We start from the raw sequence: 13014 nt of genomic DNA, 5'->3' as shown, positions 1-13014 counted from the left end.
CAAATGGTGCTGAGGCATCTGGATATACATAGGCAAAAAAAAAAAAATCTCCACCGAACCTTCCCACCTAGCACAAAAATTACTCAAAAGGATCTAAATATAAACTATAAAACTTGTCAGGGCACCCGGGTGGCTCAGTTGCTTATGCGGCCGACTTCGGCTCAGGTCACGATCTCACAGTTTCATGGGTTGGAGCCCCGCATCCAGCTCTGTGCTGACAGCTCAGAGTCTGGAGCCTGCTTGGGATTCTGTGTCTGTCTCTCTCTGCCCCTCCCCCACTTCTGCTTGGTCTCTCTCTCTCTCTCAAAATTAAATAAACATTAAAAAAATTAAAAAGAAGAAAAACTATAAAACTTGTAGAAGAAAATCTCTGAGACACAGGGCTAAGTGAAAAATTCTGATGTGACATCAAAAGTATAATGCTCAACGGAAAAACAATCAAAATCAAAGACTTTGGATCTGTGGAAAACTCTTTCAGAGGATGGAAAGGTAAGCTACAGAGTGGAAGAAAATATTTGCAACCAGCCTAGCTGACAGAAGATTCACAAGTAAAATATAGAAGGGGGCGCCTGGGTGGCTCAGTCGGTTGGGTGTCTGACTTCAGCTCAGGTCATGATCTGTGGTTCATGAGTTCAAGTCCCACATAGGGTTCTGTGCTGACAGCTCAGAGCCTGGAGCCTGTTTCACATTCTGTGTCTCCCTCTCTCTCTGCCCCTCCCCCACTTGCACTCTGTCTCTCTCTCTGTCTCTCTCAAAAGTAAATAAACGTTTGGGGTGCCTGGGTGACTCAGTCGGTTGAGCGTCTGACTTCAGCCCAGGTCATGAGCTTGCGGTTCGTGGGTTTGGGCCCTGCATCGGGCTCTGTGCTTACAGTTCAGAGCCTGGAGCCTGCTTCAGATCCTGTGTCTCCCTCTGTCTCTGCCCCTCCCCTGCTCATGTTTGTCTCTCTCTCTCTCTCTCTCTCTCTCTCTCAAAATAAAATAAAATAAAATAAAATAAAATAAAAATAAACATTAAAAAAAAACTTTAAGGGGCACGTGGGTGGCTCAATTAAGTGTTTGACTTAGGCTCAGGTCATGATCTCGCGGTTTGTGGGTTGGAGCCCTACAGTTCAGAGCCTGGAGCCTGCTTCGGGTTCTGTGTCTCCCTCTCTTTGTCCCTCCCCATCTTGTGCTCTCTCTCTCTCTCAAAAGAAAATGAATAAACATTAAAAGAAATTAAAATCCAAAAGATTTAAAAAATAATAAATAAATAAATAAAATTTAAAATACGTAAAGAACTCTCAAAACTCAACAGAAATAAAACAAAACCAAGAAGAAAAAGGAATAGACCTAAAGAAACACTTACTGAACAAGATATGCCAATGGCAAGTAAGATAATCTCGCTAGTCACTTAGAAAACGCAAACAAAGACCACAGTGAGCCGTCACCACACACATATTACAGCAACCAAAATAAAAACAGTGACAACAAATGTTGACATGGAGACACTGAATCTCGCACACACTGCTGGTGGGAATGTAAAATGGCACAACCAGTCTGGGAAATATAAATAGTCCAGCGGTTTCTTAGAAAACTAAACACACACCTAGGATGCAGCCCAGCAATTGTGCTCCTGCACGTTTATCCCAGAGAAATGAAAACACGTCCACACACAAAACACCTGCACTTGCTGGTTCACAGCAGCTTTATTGGTAACGTCCAAACACTTGAAACAATCTCAATGTTCTGCACAGCAAGTGGTCAAACATTCATCCATCCCATGGAATGCCAGCCGGCAATAAAAAGGAACACACCGTCGTCGATACACCCCACAACCTGAATGGATCTCAAGGGCACTGTGTTGACCGAACAGGCCAATCTCCAAAAATCACACACCGAATGGTTTCAGTTATACAACACTCTCAAAACTAAACGTACAGAGCTAGAGAACAGACTAGTGGTTGCCAGAGGCCAGGGACTGGGGCAGGGGAGGGAACAGGACCCCAGAAGGCAGCACACAGGAGACAGCTGTGGCGACGGGACAGGTCTGCGTCGTCACTGCCCTGGCGGCCTTGCGATCCCACACGTGTAGTACAGTGAGTGAAGTACACACGGGTACAGCGCAGCCAGCTTCCCGTCTGACGCCACACTACAGGGATGTGAGATGCAACCCCTGGGGGGACTGGGTGGGGGCGGGTGGGACCCTCTTTACTATCTTTGCAATTTACTGTGAAACTATCATTATTTCAAAAGAAAAGATTTTTTTTAATAAAACAAAGACAGAAAATTATACATGATACAAATACAAATAAAAGAAAGCTGGTACTGACAGAGGGAGAGAGGGAGGGAGGGAGGGAGGGAGGGAAAGAGACAAATCAAGAAACAGACTCTTAATAACAGAGAGTAATCTGATGGTCACCAGGGGTGGGGGTGGGGCATGAAACAGGGGATGCAGATTAAGGAGCGCACTTGTCACGATGAGCACAGGGGGATGTGTGGAACTGTTGAATTACCACATTGTACACCTGAAACGAATCTAACACTGTAAATTAGCTGGAATTAAAATTAAAAAATAAAACGAAAGATGGTATCATTGTACTGAAGTCAGACATACGCACGCACAGAAGAAATACCATCAGAGACAAAGACCAAACCGACGTAAGTTAGTGATCCCACGCTTGCATCACCTAATAGCATACTCTAAAATATACAAAGCAGAACTGACATCATTTAAAGCAGGAGACACACCCTCAACCACCCAAGCTTCTCGTAACTGATAAACGAGCAAACTTCGGGAATACAGAGGACTCAACCAAGACAATCAGCTCTTATAACTCACTGACATACAGAGCAACACACACAACAACTAAAAAAATGTGTATTATTTTTCAAATACACACAGAAAATTAACTAACGTTGTCCATATACGATGAATCATAAAGCAAGTTTCAACACATTACAAAGACTGAAATTAAAAAAATCATAAGTACGTTCTCCAGCCACAGTGGAATTAAGACAACAGTCAATTACAAAAAGATAATTAGGAAACTTCCCGACTGTTTGGAAATTAAGCAGAATGGTTCTAAATTGCATCGATGGAAGCAGAAATGACAATGAAAATCGTTATATATTTTTAACTAAATGATAATGAAAATACCATGTGTCAAAACTTAAATGCATTTATTTTTAAAACAGAAAAAACTGCAATGCTCATCTTAGGAAGCTAGAAAAAGAACAGCAAATTAAGCTCAAAGTATGAGAAAAAATGAAGGGACGACAGAAGTCAATGAAACAGGAAGCAAACACCCTACGTTCACAGTGTCTCTCCTACAGTGCTTCACAGAGAATATTTCACCTGAATCTAACAGCAAGGAAACCTCAGACAAACCCAAATTTGAAACATACAAAATACCTGATCTGCAGTCTCAAAAATATCAACACAATGAAAGACCAACAGCGAGGACGGTTCCGGATTAACGGACACTGCACAGACACGCCACCGAACAGCCACACCAGCCCAGAGAAGAAGTGCACGACGGAGGACAGGATGGGGACAGCAGACGGAAGGCACGGTACCAACACTACATCTGAACACGGCGACTGCATGACGGATGGAGGAAAATACCCTTCTCCTACGAAACGCACGATGAAGTACTCGGACGTAGAGAAAGGAATGTAGAAGCAACCCAGTCTGAATGACTCGGAAAATAACGGTAAGATGTGAAGAGAAAGGTAGAATAAACATGGCGGAAGCTTCAAAATTAGTGAACTTGGGCAAAAGGCATAGAGGAATTCTCTGTACAATTCTTGCAACTTTTCTAGAAGTTAGGATTTATTTCAAGATCAAAGTTTAAAATTTCAAAAGCAAAGATACCACCAGATGTTTGGCTCTTTGAAAAAAAGAAAACGGATAATCTTCTATCAAGATTACTAGGAAAAAGGGAGAGACAAATTGACAATATCATGAATTAAAAAAATGTGACATCCCTACAAAGCCTCATTCATCCTACATCACAGGAATTTATATATTTGAAAAAAGATAAATCCCTTGAAAAGCACAAAGCATCACAACTGACACGACAAAAACAAAACAAATCTGCACAGCTCTGCAACTGCTAAAGAAATTAACTCTAGAATTAGTAAGTGCCCACAGAGAACACTCTAGGAATACGGGCTATTTAACCTAGAAATTGTGACACAAGTCAGCGATTTCTAAAACCTTGCTTGGCCGTGAAATTCCTTCTTCATATGAAAAGCTTACAAGAGGTAAGAAAGAAAAAGACAGACACCAAGTGGAAGTGGAAAGGGGGGTGGATAAATAAGCCTAAATCCTGCCCGGGCTCACTTCCTGACTCGACACTGCCCACCTCTTTGAGGGACTCCTTGGAGTCCCTAGGAGCCCACGGAACACTGTTTGAAGACCGCTGCATGAGCTGACACTGAAATCAAATCAGGTGTAAAAACATCTTTCTGTAAGGGGCGTCTGGGTGGCTCAGTGGGTTGAGCGTCCGACTTCGGCTCAGGTCATGATCTCACGGCTTGTGAGCTCGAGCCCCGCCTCGGGCTCTGTGCTGACAGCTCAGAGCCTGGAGCATCTTCAGATTCTGTGTCTTCTCTCTTACTCTGTCCCTCCCCCACTCACACTGTCTCTGTCTCTCAAAAATAAACTTTAAAAAAAATTTTTTTTAAAAACATCTTTCTACAAACTTCTAATGGGATAAAGAGAATGATAAGTAAGATCTCTTTCTACAATTACGTATATTCTTTTTACGGGGAAAGGGACAGAAGTTCATGACCGTAAGAAAGGCTCCGACCACAAGCCTTGAACAGAAAGACTAGAAAAGCTGTAACTTCTTAGACACACTCTGCTCAAGTTATGTTGGCATTGGCCAGCCGTAATCTTGCCCTGCCAGTCCCCAGGGCTGGAGGACAGTCAGTGGCCTACACACAGAGTGTGGTTTCACACACCAGACTCTAAAGTCAAAGGTGAGCAGACTTAATGCAGTTTATGTCAACCACAAGTGAACCTGTTTAAAGTATAAGCAGTCCTTGCCTTCATCTCCTTCTGGTTAAATTAACAGAAGAATCTTACTCCAAGTCAAAGCATTCCAGTCAAATAACGCACACAGGCGGCTACGGTGTGAATACATTACATTTTACGGGCCCATATCCGCCTTTTTGGACACAGGATAACCACAGACGAAGACAAGGGAACTTAGCTGTAAATGCTGACATGGTAACCAGAACTGATTCTACCATGCATTAATTACAAAACCGCTCATTTTCTCCATCTTCTATGCATTAAAACGACCCTTAAAAAAAGTGAATTTGGCTTTCCGGCCCCCTCTGGTTCTAATGGCTATCACTCTCCATGACGTCATTTCGTTTAGACTGTCTTTAGTTTGATACGAAAATAAATGTTAGAAGCTAAGCTTTTAAATGTCTGAACTCTGTAACCCCGGTGCCCGGGACACTAGGCAGCAACAGATACCACACCTGGTACAGAGGAGCTTCCAGCCTCCACAGACAAACCGCTCCAGTCCTCTCCTTCGTCGCGCGGTCCTCGCTCGTGGTAGCGTGTGGTAATCGCTCTCGTCATTCTCGAAGCCTTCTTCAGACATCATGAGTGGCATTTCGTCCAGGTGGGCGGACTCATCTTCCAGCTGGTACCTGCTAAAAGGTAAGAGCAGAGTGCTGAGGCAGGTCTGGCAGGCTTCCGTCACGGTGAGGGGATCATGTAGGACCCGAGCCGGTCCAACTTTACTGACCACGCTTTTCTGTACTCCTCAAACTAAGCTGTCTGCAGCGCAGGCAAACCATTGTAAGTAACGGATGCGACTTTCCTTTGCAAAAATCTTACCTAGCCAGGGTAAGCAGAAACAGAAGAGGCTCCCCAAGGAAGCCGCCGTGACCGTGCTCTGAGGGGAGCCCCCCACGGTCATCAGGGTGAACGGTCAGCTCGACGGTACCACCCACTCACAGTGTTCAATTCAGGAATATAAAAAAGTCCATCATCTAAAATACTACTACTAGCAAAAAATGCGTATGTCCGGGTCACATCTCCATACTGTTCCAGACTGAAAGGATATAAAATTTGACCAACTTTACACTCATCAATCAAAGTCATGGAAGTGACTTTTGACCTACGCAGGTGTCTTATGGTCAAGGCAGGAACCTGGTGCCCCTGGTTTGTTGTCAGACTTGACACACACAGCAAGAATACTATGTCCCACTTATACTTATTCTGTCTCTCTTATTCTCTTTTCTAAAACTTTCTATTCAGTTAAATTTCCTCCCTAGCCAGCATCCCTTTCAGAGTCCAACAATCCTCTTCTGATTCCAAAAACAGGCAGCCTACTGTCAAAGGTCCATTTTATCTTTCCTAAATCACGGACACATTTGTCTTTAACAAATAAAAGCTTACCTTGAGAACCAACAATGTGTTAGAAAGTGTAACTCAGAGTCAACAAATGCTATCTTATTTAATGTTACGTCAAGCCTTCTTGGTAGGCGTTACCCCAATTTCAAAAATAAGAGAGCAGACTTCTGTGTTCCTGTGAGATAATGGCAGTTGCTGAAACTGAAAAAGTCCACAGACTTTACAGAAGACAAATAAAACGAACCCAAACCCACAACCACGGCCTAAGTGAGGGCCAGACGATACTACAATCTACTTAAAGACAACAGCAAACCTGTAAGAGGACGAAGGCAAAGAAAATCAGACAAAGCGTATCACAACCAAACTACTCAAAGCAAAGATAAAGGAAAAATTCTTGGAAGCAGCCAGAGAAAAAGGGCTCATTACATCTAGAAGAACATCAGCTCCAACACCCACGAACATCTCGTGGAGACAGACGGAGGCCAGGACTCCACGTCTAAGTGTTGAAACAGAAGCAGGCTCAACCCAGAATTCTACCTCCAGCAAAAAGATCCTCCAGGAACGAAGGCAAAACAAAAACATTCTCAGATGAAGGATAAAACTCGGAGGATTCGTCACCATCACACCTAGGACAAAAGAACGCTGAAGAAAGTTTCAAGATAAGAAAATGATACAAACAGGAAACTTACAATTTCGAGAATGAAAAGCAACACAAAATTCTTTAAAACGTGTATGATGATGGGAAATGACAGTTATAACATCATCCGGTGAAGGCTTCAGCATAAAATATGTGAACAGACATCACAGTCATACTGTAAGAAGTGGGCAGTTCCACAGTCTCCATTAAGTGTAAAATACTAACAGTGAAAAGTCAGCTATGTACACTGCAATCCGTACAGTGGGACTTCTCAACAGCAGTACCATTAACATTCGGGGTCATAGAATTCTCTGCTGATAGAACGGTCATGTGCACTGTGGAATGTTCAACAGCCTCCGTGGACTCTACGCATTTGATGCCCGTGGGAGCACCCCCCTAGTCGCAACAATAAAAAGGTCTCCAGACGTTGCCAAATGTTGCCTGGAAGACAAAAATCACTATCTACAAAATAATAATAAAACATTTTATTTTATTTTTTTAATGTTCACCGCAAGAGAATAGCTGCTTACTTTATTATTCCTTTATCGAAGTAGCTTAACAAAATCCACCTATAATTTAAAATTATACCACAATGTTTTTCTCTGTGATTTCCAATTTCGTATTGGATGTGCTGATGTGTATAATTTTTTAGTTCATTTTGTAAATTTACATCCAAGTTAGCATAGAATGCAACCATGATTTCAGTAGTAGATTCCTTAATGCCCCTTACCCGTTTAGCCCATCCACCTCCACAACCCCTCCAGTAACCTGTTTGTTCTCCATATTTAAGAGTCTCTTATATTTTGTCCCTGTTTTTATATCATTTTTGCTTCCCTTCCCTTATGTTCATCTGTCTCTTAAGGTCCTCATATGAGTGAAGTCATATGATATTTGTCTTTCTCTGACTAATTTCACTTAGCATAACACCCTCTAGTTCCATCCACGTAGTTGCAAATGGCAAGATTTCATTCTTTTTGACTGCCAAGTAATACTCCAGTGTGTGTGTGTGTGTGTGTGTGTGTGTGTGTGTGTGTGTGTATAACATCTTCTTTATCCATTCATCCAGCGATGGACACTTGGGCTCTTTCCATACTTTGGCTATTGTTGATAGTGCTGCTAAAAACATCGGGGTGCATGCGCCCCTTCGAAACAGCACACCTGTATCCCTTGGGTAAATACCTAGTAGTGTAATTGCTGGGTCATAGGATAGTTCTATTTTTAATTTTTTGAGGAACTTCCATACTGTTTTCCAGAGTGGCTGCACTAGTCTGCATTCCCACCAGCAGTGCAAAAGAGATCCTCTTTCTCTGCATCCTCGCCAACATCTGTTGTTGCCTGAGTTACCAAATTGCGCCATTCTGACTGGTGTGAGGTAGTAACTCACTGTGGGTTTAATTTGTATTTCTCTGATGATGAGTGATGTTGAGCATTTTCTCATGTGTTAGCTGGCCAACTGGATGTCTTCTTCGGAGAAGTGTCTATTCGTGTCTTTTGCCCATTTCTTCACTGGATTATTTGTTTTGTGGGTGTTGAGTTTGATAAGTTCTTTATAGATTTTGGGTACTAACCCTTTACCTAATATGTCATTTACAAATATCTTCTCCCATTCTGTTGGCTACCTTTTAGTTTTGCTGATTGTTTCCTTCGCTGTGCAGAAGGTTTTTATTTTGATAAGTTCCCAATAGTTCACGTTTGCTTTTGTTTTCCTTGCCTCCAGAGACGTGCTGAGTAAGTTGCTACGGCCCAGATCAAAAAGGTTTTTGCCTGCTTTCTCCTCGAGGATTTTGATGGCTTCCTCTCTTACATTTAGGTCGTTCATCCATTTTGAGTTTATTTTTGTGGTTGGTGTAAGAAAGTGGTCCACGTTCATTCTTCTGCATGTCACTGTCCAGTTTTCCCAGCACCACTTGCTGAAGGGACAGCCTGTCTTTATTCCATTGAATATTCTTTCCTGCTTTGTCAAAGATTAGTTGGCCGTTTGTCTGTGGGTCCATTTCTGGGTTCTCTATTCTGTTCCATTGATCTGAGTGTCCGTTCAACAGAACAGGTAGGAAACGCTTTAAATATAATGGCACATAATGTTAAAAGATTAAAAGTAAAAAGACGGAAAAGGATACGATGCAAACCCTCTTTCAAAGGAACAAAAGTAGCTATTGTACTTTAAAACAAAGAAGACATCAAAAAAATAAAATGGAAGAACCGCCCAGGATAAACAAAGACATTACATAATGACAAAAGATCAAATCCCCAATAAGCTCCAGCAATCCTGAGTGTGCACACACTTACCACCAGTTTCAAAGTACACGAAGTATGAAGGACATAAGCGAAAGGAGGAACAGACAAATCCTCAGTACTGCCCGAAGGCTTCCAAACTCCTCTCTCGGTTACTGACAGAAGAAATGGAACATCAGAAAGGACATAAAGATGTGGCCAACACCACCAGCGTACCTGCCCTTACTGGCATTTACGGAACACTCTGCCCTACACAGCAGAATATACTCCTCAAGTGCTCAATGAGCACTCACTCCCACGGACCACATCTTGGGCCCCAATACAAACTAATACATGTAAGAGAACTGAAATCAGACAAAGTATGTTCTCTCACCGTAAAGAAATGTCTTTTAAAAATCAAGGACAGAAACGTATCTGGGAAATCCACAAATACTTGGGGGGTAAAAAGCAGAACAGTCCACGGTGCTGGAGAAGCATCCACAAATTCCTCACAACCGGAATGGAAACTCAGGAACTGCAGAAAGTTCTAGAGATCTCCACCCTAACCTGGACTCACCCTCTGAACCACTCACCACCGGCAACCTGACACCTGCCTGCTGACGCGATACAACACGAAGCAGACCCAGCATTCCCCCAACACATTTACTGTATTTAATCAGTCTCCAGAGCAGTGGTTCTCAAAGTGCAGTCGCCACACCAACAGCATCAGCATCACACGGGGTCGCGTCAGGACCAGAAATCCCCGGACCACCACTAGACACAGGAAACTTCTGCCAGCAGCCTACAGCTGGCGTCAGGAGCGCTCACACTCTGCTGTTTGAGAAGCACTGTTCCGGGGCTAATTTCACGTGACAAGAAGTATACAAAACCAAGAGCACTGCCCAACTCCAGGAGGTGTTAGTCCAGACACAGGACGCACTACAAAACAGCAGCCCGGACTCCTCAAAACCACCATGTTCTAGAAGCACATGACGGTGATGGCTATACAATCCTGGGGATATATCAAATGCCATTGAATTCTGCACTTTAAAATGGTGAATGACATGTTGTGCATTGTACCACAGTTTGGGAGAAAAGAAATTATTGAGACAACAGAAGATACTTGAAATGAGCTGCAGATGCCATATCAGGAGTTACTGTTAATTTCCTTGGCTGTGACAACAGTGTTGTGGCTTTAGAATCCAGCCTGTCATGGGGAGGCCCGTGCTAAGGGCCCTACCCGCAGAGCACTGAGAACAGGTCAGTGTAGACAGAAAGCCAACGAGGCATAACGTTCACTGTTGTTCAATCTGTGTAGAAGAACATTCTTTTAATGTTTCTATATGTTTAAAAGACATCATAATGAGCGGCTGGGGAAAATGTATTCAAGGAAAAAATATTTAAGACCCAAACTGACGTCCGAGTGTCGTTTCTGTGGTTTCTCGAATCCAGGTTTCACCATCTTTTTTCCCACCATTATGTCCAAGACCTGTCGTGCCCTGGACACTGTCCTCTGTACCATCGTTACTATCTTCATTCTCTAGACTGCTTGTGACTCTCCAACGTTCTGGAATGAAGGCTTTCACAAGAATGACAAGTTTGAGTGCTACTCCAGATAATCGGGAACATCCAGCAACAGTGCAATTATTTCCGTTCTGCTCTAAATGTTATTAAAACACATCTTCTATGGCGTGTAACACGCTTCGCATGTGCAAAATGAGCTCTCTTTTTAGCAGTGCTTCAGGGAACTTTGTGCATGTGGACGTTCTCACACCTGCACGTGTGTGCGCAGGCAGGCATGCAGTGATGGTGCCGGGCACTAGTCTGCCTACCAGGATTCAGTGCAAAGGTCAGAAGGCAAAATATTCCAGAAGCCTCGACCTTCAGGAAACTTTATTCTTGCAATAGGTGCCCAGCTGTCAAGAATCCAAGCACAAGTGGAGTTCAGTGACGGAAAAGATGTCCTTAGACTACAAGGCCAATGCTGACCTGCAACCTAAGCTTCTTGTACCATCTTTTTAACATCTGGTAACTAGAAAATAATCCAGCAAGCAGACTGCTGAGTTACAGGTTACTGATTTATTCCCTACTGTTGGACAAAGACAGGACTTCCCACTAAATAACGTTTCAGTGAAAATACCTGTGCACAGAACTCTCTCCCCATTTTTACGTGAATTCTTTCAAAGATTCCCTGAACTGTATAATTGTCCCATAAAGTCACAAGCTCTAGAACACTTGAAATGTAATTGCCAACTGCAATTTAAACTCCTACCACTAGGAGTGCTAGAACAGTACCAAAAACACTGGAAGCAATTTTACCGCAAAGCTCATCAGACCGGGGCTGAATACGTGTGACACTTCACTTAAATAAGGGGCAGAAAATGACATCTTGTCCCGGCAGTGATTTGCTTCTGCCATCACACGGGGTCCTACATGACTACTTACAAACGATGGCTAAGGCTGCCCCCCATCAGTGTAGCTGGGCCCATCTTGCGTGTGCCCGCTCTGCGGTGCTCCCCGTGGCCACCGCTCAGCAGCCCTGGTGGCTCGGGCCTCCTCACGTTAAGTGCTGGGCTGCAGGTGCACCTCTTCAGTGGCCAGGTACTCGCCGTGCCTCTTCAGCCAGTGTCACCAGGACCATGAGTGCGTTCGTTAGTGACGGGGGTCACAAAAAAGGTAGGTTCCCCGTGGTCTGCCTGAACTTACTTGCGCCCGTAAACCCTGCTATTTTCAGCGAGCACTTCGACCACCGTGGGGTTCTGCGGGGCCGTACAGAACACAACCACAGAAATGGCAACATTCGCTACCGAAGGGCCCGCCTCCGCACACGGATCTGTAAGACCTTCTCAACATGTGGGGGCAATTTGAAGCAAGAAAACAAGACGTTACCCTCCACCCGCATGGACCGGGCCTCTCCGCAGGGCTTATACGGGGGAGGCAGCCTGCCGACAGCCTGCGGGAGCCCTGGGAGACCAGACGGCCCTGGCCGACCCAAGCGGGAAGGAAGAAATCTGTTGAAAGCCACTATACTGGTGATCGTTTTAGCACAGCGACGGGGAACGAATGCCACTGCAGAGCAGCCAATGACTGGATTTTGTTCCCTCTGTGCCCTGAGGCTCTCATCCCTCCTGCTCTCCGCACAGCCCCGGGGAGCACAGGGCAGCAGCCGGTGCTGTGGCTCTCCCAGGGGCACCCAGCACAGAGACGTCAAGTGTCACAGGGAACCCACACTCGGCGCCTGGCACATGGGGAGACCGCTGGCCCTCATACCGTAAAACAGAGAGTAAGACTAAGCAGACGATGAGCAGACCCTCAGCAAACACTAGCCGCCGAGATGTTTCTCCTCCTCCCACGACAATTAAATGTCACAAATAAAAACCATGGGACGTCTGAAAATACTGGAGAACGAAGAGCACATCAGACCGAGTACCCAAGGAAGGTCACCTCCCCGAATCATTACAGGAACACAAACAAACGCTCTGCAAGCCAGCTGGCCACGCTGAGCACCCCACGGGATGGTCAGCGACAGACGCGGCCTCCGACTCAAGGGGCTCACGTGCACCAACTGGTAAATCTACAAGGACGGCAGCGGCAGCTGAGGAGACGGTCACCTGGCACCAGGAGGGTGACTGAGCAGGGGCCGCAGGGGCCGGCTCCAGGCGGAGGGGCAGGGGCGTGAGGGATGACCGCGGCACGCCAGAAGGTCGCACGGCCAGCACGGCGCTCGGGAAGGACTGCCGGCCACTCGAGCTGGGCACGACCGTCTGTCACGAGTGTGGAACTGGAGAGAGAGCAGCGTGCCTCCA

General features: G+C 44.9%; 1 protein-coding gene across 13 annotated transcripts in view; it reads right to left on the bottom strand.

The window, feature by feature from the left end:
- The window catches only part of ATP9B (ATPase phospholipid transporting 9B), a 250770-nt gene that overhangs the window by 223999 nt on the left and 13757 nt on the right, over positions 1-13014 (bottom strand). For 10 of the 13 annotated variants that reach the window (XM_086683267.1, XM_086683271.1, XM_086683265.1 and 7 more), the window contains exon 2: positions 5478-5654. The exons of 1 other annotated variant lie outside the window; for it this stretch is intronic. In XM_086683267.1, coding sequence (XP_086539393.1) covers positions 5478-5654 — 177 coding nt within the window. The remainder of the gene's footprint in view (positions 1-5477; positions 5655-13014) is intronic. 2 more of the 13 variants (XM_086683266.1, XM_086683268.1) reach the window with 1 other exon arrangement.

Source organism: Puma concolor, chromosome D3 (genome assembly GCF_028749965.1).
Source record: "Puma concolor isolate L17-30 chromosome D3, mPumCon1.1.hap2, whole genome shotgun sequence".
In the NCBI taxonomy this organism is placed as follows: domain Eukaryota; kingdom Metazoa; phylum Chordata; class Mammalia; order Carnivora; family Felidae; genus Puma; species Puma concolor.
This window is presented reverse-complemented; position numbering and strand designations above follow the sequence as displayed.